We start from the raw sequence: 7,136 nt of genomic DNA on the forward strand, positions 1-7,136 counted from the left end.
CCGCCTTTCCCTTCTCCTGCCCCCGTCCCTGCTCCGCCGCGTCCTCGTCCTCGCTGGGTCCCTGCCGCCGCCGCCTCAGCCTCGGCGCTCCTCGGGTTTCGTCTCTCCATCAAGGCCGGGCCGACCCGCAGGGACCATCCCGGAAAGTGAGGGGTTGTTGCCGTTTCCCGCAGCTGTTGGTGGCCATCTTTAATCCTCCTCCTCCTCCTCCTGCTTTCTCCACCTCCCGCTGGCTGCCTGACTGACTGACTCTGGATCCTCCTCTTTCCTCTTCTGCTCCTCCTACTGAGCCGGCCGCAGAAATTGCAGCCGCTCAGCTTCTGCCCCCTCCTGCCTTTCCTTCCTCTTTCCTTACTTCCTTCCCTTCCCTCGGCTTCCCCCTCTCCCCTCACTCTCAGCGACTGCCTTCGCCCCCGTCTGCCGGCAGCGCCGCTGGATGCTCCCAGCTGGACTTCAACCCCAGACGCGCCTCTTCCCCGCCCCGCTCCCCTCTCCCCTCTCCCACCCCTGCCCCTCTCCGCGGCGCTCACCCTTCTCATTCCCAGTTTCTCAAAGGACTCAGCTGAGAAAGGACAACTGGGTTCCGCTTTCCTTAACCCTACACCCTTTAGCTGGATGCTGACAGCGGCGATGGGGAAACGCAAAGCTGCGTTAATTTTACTCTAGCCAGAGTATAGAAGAACTGCCCACGCCAGCTGTTTTACTACGCAGCTTCGAAACTCCTGCATGCTCTCCTGTGTGGCTCCGGTCCATTATGGGACTGGAGTTGAGGAGCTCGGTCTCAAATGGTGCCTTCCGTCAGTGACCTTGAGTCCATTGCTTAAGATTTTAGGTTTTCCTTTTCCTTCCTGGGAGGGGCATTGTTTATACCTTTGCAGTCCCAACAAACAGTGTTTAGACTAAATAAGTATCCTTTAGTAAACCTAGAACTGCCAAGCGATCATCAGTTTGCCCGTTTGTTCCTACTCAACCCAGTAGACAATTTGGGTCACGTTTTGGTTCTGGCAGCGAAGACAAACTGAGTCAGCAGTTAGGAGTGGACTCCCTTAAACAACAGTTAGAGTAGGGAAGTGGTCATAGCATCGCTCTAATGACAAACTTGTTTTTCCTAACACTGCAATCTACAGAAGTTTCAGGATTTCCTCTAAAAAACATAAGGCAAGTGGATTTGCTGTTTTCTTCTTTTTGACAATTTTGCCTTTAGAGTTGGACCCATTTGTAATGATTTACTCGTCAATTACTCCAAGGTAACAAACTTGGAGGTAACATTGCTGACAAACACAGATGACATATGTGAGCACTTTGTGGTGTTGGGGGGAGGGGGGTCACAGTTTTTGCTTCTCTTCGGCACTGGCTATTAAAAAAAAAAAAAGCACCTTGCCCTTTCAAAATAAGACTAGTGTGTTCAAAGGTTAGTCCCTTAAACAGACCAAATGTGGTCAGAAATGTTTTTAAATGTAGTTTTAGATTCTACTTCAAAATGAGTAATGTTTTGAAAGTTCAAATATAAGATACTGTAATTATAAAAATTTAAGAGTTTCAAATCTCTTTGAAAAGAATATGCCAAAACAAACCTAAAAATATACTTTAGTAAAAATACCATATCCTTTGGTGGGGGGGCAGAGCAGAATTCTGATATTTTTATTTAATCCTCACGAAGTAACCTTAATTAACCCAGTTAGGTTCAAGATTTCAGTTGCCATCTTTCAATGCCAATAATTTTTCCATTGAAATCAACAACCTATACCAACATCTACAACTCTTTTAAACCCAAATGAAGTATTTGAGACAGCATTGTACAATACATTTTGAAATAAAGTATTACAAACAAAGCACCTATATGGGGGGGGGTGTGTGCTTGTGCATGTACTTTTTTTGTTGTTCTTTCTTTCCTTTTGGCCTTTTGGTGTTTATTCTTTATTTAGATTTTGTGTTCTTCCAGTCTATTTCTAGGCAAAATACCACAAAATTCTTGACTCTTAAATATTCGCTTATAAAACTGTATGTATAATAATTGGAGAAAAAAGAACGTTAGATAACATGAATATACACTGAGAAAATAGGCTGACTTCTTTTAAACATTAAGATCATCATGCATTTTTAAAGGAAGATTTTCAATTAGAGGTTTCAGGACTCTTGTCATTGTGATTTGATTTACACTGAGGGAGGAAAGAGTTACATTTTAAAATACTATAATTATATTTTTCTGTTAAAAAATATATTGCATAAAGTTCACAAATCTATCAGTATGCAAATGCAGCCGTTTTCATATTAATGTCTTACAAACTCAGGTTTTTCAGTGATAGACATAAAAATAAATGTACCAAGTTTTTTTTTTTTTTATTTTTTACTGAAGCCACATAAATAAGTACTGTAATAATTGAAAAATCAGACCCTTCACATTTACTTTTTTACAGCTCTGTCATCATTACAGCCTTACCTTTGGTCTTTGTTGCCGGGTAAGTGTAGTTTTACTGTCATCTTAGTATTCGAGTATGAAAAAAACATAGTCAAATCAGTTTTTCCTGCAACGTGATTATTGTTTCATATGTATTCACTCTCAGATAAAGTCAAGGTCCTCTATAATACAAAGAATTGTGTTAAAGTGGGATAAACCCTTTGTGCAGAAGCCAGATGGAAGGAGATCTAGGCATGTGCAGCAAACTCCTCTGGGAATAGAGGAGCAAGCATGAAGGGCTATTTCTAAACAGTTCTGCACTGGGAGGCTGATCTCCAACTTACAATTCATGAATAAGGTGATTGTGGAGAATAATAACCAAGAGGCTATCTGTGACAATAAGCAAACAGAACTCATATTGGCTTTTAACATGATTGAAAATTCTTGTGGACATGAATGAGTGAAGCGTAATTTTAAATGAAGGAAAATGGAAATAAAGGGTTCATGAAAAATATCTGAAAGTAAGAGGAAGAAAAAATAATAGAAAAGAGCAATTTTGGAAAATTTGTTAATACATATTAACAGTTTGCTGTTTAAACAATTATTTATGTTAACTTTTTGTTAACATGTTTGCTTTTAAGATATACAAGAAATAATTTAAACTTGGTCAGGTAGCATTATCCCAGAAATGAGCATGTGTAATTAGAATTTTGAGATATTTATTCCAGAACATAGAGTGCTAAATGATGCTGTGACACAAAAATCAAAAGGAATGGAAGTGTTAATTGACATATTTAAAAATTACTGAGCCACTATATTATGTAAGAATTATATTAAATATATATTTCCATTTTTCCAGGCTACTAGATGCAACAATAGAATTACTATGTTGTTTTTCCTGGTTTGAAAGGACCAGATGGAAGCTAACTGGGCAAGCCAATGAACGTCTCTGGGGATTATGGGAATTGAGTGTCTATGAAAACCATATTCCAGACAAGAATATAGTCTTAGGTAAATGTTCTCATAATCTCCATTCTTTAGAAAAGACAATATCTCTGTTCTGCATCTTCCTCTAAAGGAAGATGTCTAAAATATCAAGTGAATAATGACAAGCCATATTTATCTGCACTGATTGAAATTTAGTATCATTCTTCACTCCTCAATTTACAGAACTGCTTATAATTGACTGATGAGCTGTCCCTGAGACGGCCATTCATAGTCATTACTGCACTCTAACTGGGGAGAAATGCTTTTAGAAAGTTCTAATTAGAGACTTTTTCTGTTGTTTTTCTTATAAATACATTCAAAAGAGGTACTGGAGAGTTTGTTTTGTTTTGGGAAGGGGCATGTGTGTAGCTCGATGTATTGTTTCTCTTTATACTTAAGTAAGTAATATGTAACAAAGCTTCTTTAAACTTTAAAGAGTTACAGGCTCACAGGAGGAAAGAGAATAGTGTCATGTTTTGCCCTTGTTTATCATAATTATCAGCACTATAATAGAGACGGGGGTTGAAGGCTTTGATTAAATAAATTCTATTTCTACTTAAAGGTCGTCTTCATCTTCAGTTCCTGTATGTTTCTCTGTGGAGAGTTCAGACTTTTAGAACCAGTAAACTTACAATGTTTTTACAGGATAAATACACTTGACCCTTGAACAACACAGGTTTGAACTATGCAAATCCACTTCTACGGAGATTTTCTGCCACCTCAGCCACCACCAAGACATCAAGAAAAACTCTTTCTCTTCCTCCCCCTTCTCAGGTTATTTAATCTGAAGATGATGAGGATGAAAACCTTTATGATAATGCTTCTCCACTTAATGAATCATGAATATATTTTCTCTTCTTTATGATTTTCTTAAGAGCATTTTCTTTTCTCTGGCTTTATTGTAAAGGTAAGTATATAATACATATACAAAATATATGTGAATCAACTATGTTATCAGTAAGGCTTCTGGTCAACAGTGGACTATGAGTAGTTAAGTTTTCGGGGATTCAGATACTACACACAGATTTTCAACTGCGCAGAGGCCAGGGAGGGCATCAGCACTCCTAACTCTGGCGTTGTTCAAGGGTCAACTGTATAGTAGTATACACATTGAACTTATTTCACTCATTAAAAATCGTAGTGAAAAATTATTCAAGTGGCTCAGTGTAGCTCATCTAGTGCAAACTTTGTAGCAATTTGAATGAAATCCAGGTCTCCTGACTCAGTCTCAAGTCCCATACAGAATTGACAGGGCTCAGAGGAGACAAACTCAACCAAAGAAACTTTTAACTGTGCCATCTTCGGATAAATATAATTTAAACTTAATTTCCAGAATTAATGTTCAGCGTTGACCTTTCTTAGAAATAAAGCTAAGGAATAAAGTAAATAAACAGGGTTTTCCTGTTTACAAAAATGAGAACAATTGTTTGCAATTAAAGTAAAAAGCAAATTTAAAGAGTTTAAGAGAGTTCAAGTTGACTAAAAAATGTGCGATTTTTTAAAACCTAAAACAACCCCTATTCTATAACATTTATTTATGGTTCCAAAAGGATAAAGTTAACTCAAAAATACTGTATTAGTTCATGGATTAAGTTAAAATTGTGTTGCAAGACTCAGGAAACAAACCTCAGTTAACTAAATAAAGTAAAACACTGCCATCTGCTGACTAGAATGAAAAATTGGTGGGTCTGTTACCATCTGTAACTAGCGAGAGATCTCTGTTAATTTATTCCATAACTCTTAAAGTATGCTAAAAAACACTATGCTGGGTGATACAAAATTACTTAGTCTCCTAGATGGACACATAGGACTATACCCTATGCTACCGTATTAGTTATGGTTCTCCAGAGAGACCAAACCAATAGATTATAGATAATACAGGAGAGGGGATTTATTAGGGGAATTGGCTCATGCAATTTTGAATGCTGAGAAGTCCCAGAACAGGCCGTCTGCAAGCTAGCAACCCTGGGGTGCCAGTAGTGTGGCTCATTCCAAGTATGTAGGCCTGAGAACCCAGAGGGGAGCTGGTGTGAGTCCTGATATCCAAAGGCTGGAGAGCCTGGCATTCTCATGTCCAAGGGCAGAAGAGTGTATCCCAACTTTAGGACAGAGAGACCAATTCACTTTTCCTCTGTTTTGTTCTGTCTGGGCGTCCAGCTGATTGGATGTTGCCCACCCACATTGAGGGTGAATCTTTCCCACTTAGTCCACACAGACTCATACTCCAATCGCCTCTGGAAACACCCTCACAGACACACCCCAAAATAATGCTTTACCACTTATCTATGTATTCATTAATCCAGTCAGGTTGATACCTAAAATCAATCATCACAACTAGCATGTGGTGGTGGTGGTGATCATTATTCGAACAGTCAGATCTGACCATAATCAGTAATGCAGCAATAATAGAGTTTAAATATAAATGAGGAAATAAAGTTATTATCTGGAAATTTTGAATCTAGAAAAATTTTACATTAAAACTTATTTAAGGCTGGGTGCAGTGGCTCACACCTGTAATTCCAGCACTTTCAGAGGCCAAGGCATGCAGCTCACTTGAGGTCAGGAGTTTGAGACCACCCTGGCCAACATGTCTCTACTAAACCTGTCTCTACTAAAAATACAAAAATTAGCTGGGTGTGGTGACAGGCATCTGTAATTCCAGCTGAGGCTGAGGCAGGACAATCACTTGAACCCGGGAGGCAGAGGTTGCAGTGAGCCAAGCCGAGATTGCATCATTGCACTCCAGCTGGGCTACAGAGCGAGACTTTGTCTCAAAAAAAAAAAAAAAAAGACATTTAAATTGTATAACTATAGTAAAATTACTTTGGAAAATAAAAAGATTTAAAGTTTAAGTCATGACCTAATTACTTCACTCTGCAAATATTTGAGTGGTTACTATGCCAGAAACTAGATTGCCTGCAAGAGATATAATAAAAACCTACTGTCTACCTTTATGGAGCTCACAGTCTAGAGAAAGAGATAGATATCAACCAGGAATAATAGTGTCTTAAGAACTATAACAAGATGGTACAGGAGTACCTCGTTCTACTCTAGTGGGGCACACAAATTATTATCAACACATATAAACTACAGTATAATAAGTATTTACTCCTGTCCTCAATTACTATAAATAATCCTCGGACTTATTCAAACCTATATTTTGAGCTTTCTGTCTGAGTGGAGTTTTTGTTGTATTGTTTTACTCAGAAACCTCAAAAGGTGTATAACATTTCAATTTCTCCCATTCCCTGCATCAAATCCATTACCAAGTATTGCCAATTTTACTTCCAAATAACTCTCAAATATGAATACCTCTTCCCATTTTCCCTGGTACTACCCTACTCTCACATTTTCAACTGAGATATCCTTTTATCTAGTCTACCCACATTCACTTGAATCTCTTCCAATCCATTGTTTCCATTTACACATTTTCAATGGTTCTTGGGACTTGGCATAGTTGGCCAACCACCCACCTCTCTAATGTCAACATGAGCCATAATTTAATGCACTTTCTCTACTGCTATTATCCTGGCCTGTTCAGTCCCTTCTTGACATGCTCCTTTTGCCACAGGGCCTTTGCACAGTCTATTTCTGGTCTCTATTATTCATCTACTTTAATGATGTCTTCACTGAATTATCTAAGTCACAAATCCCACCATTAAATTTTTCATAGAACCACTCAATCTTGCTTCATAGCACTAATCACGGATGCAATTTTATAGTTTTTAATTTTTTTTTTTTTTTTTTTTTT

The 7,136-nt window shown here is 38.4% G+C and overlaps 1 protein-coding gene across 3 annotated transcripts in view; it reads left to right on the forward strand.

Moving 5' to 3' along the window:
- Positions 1 to 7,136, forward strand: part of LOC105511619 — a 31,255-nt gene that overhangs the window by 751 nt on the left and 23,368 nt on the right. Inside the window, exons 1-2 of one of the 3 annotated variants that reach the window (XM_011941792.1) lie at positions 999 to 1,158; positions 3,258 to 3,409. In XM_011941792.1, the coding sequence (XP_011797182.1) occupies positions 1,091 to 1,158; positions 3,258 to 3,409 (220 nt within the window). In that variant the 5' untranslated portion in view covers positions 999 to 1,090. Of the gene's footprint in view, positions 1 to 998; positions 1,159 to 3,257; positions 3,410 to 7,136 lie in introns of those variants that run through there. The other 2 variants (XM_011941793.1, XM_011941791.1) reach the window with 2 other exon arrangements.

This window comes from Colobus angolensis, unplaced genomic scaffold (genome assembly GCF_000951035.1).
Source record: "Colobus angolensis palliatus isolate OR3802 unplaced genomic scaffold, Cang.pa_1.0 Scaffold200, whole genome shotgun sequence".
Lineage (NCBI taxonomy): Eukaryota > Metazoa > Chordata > Mammalia > Primates > Cercopithecidae > Colobus > Colobus angolensis.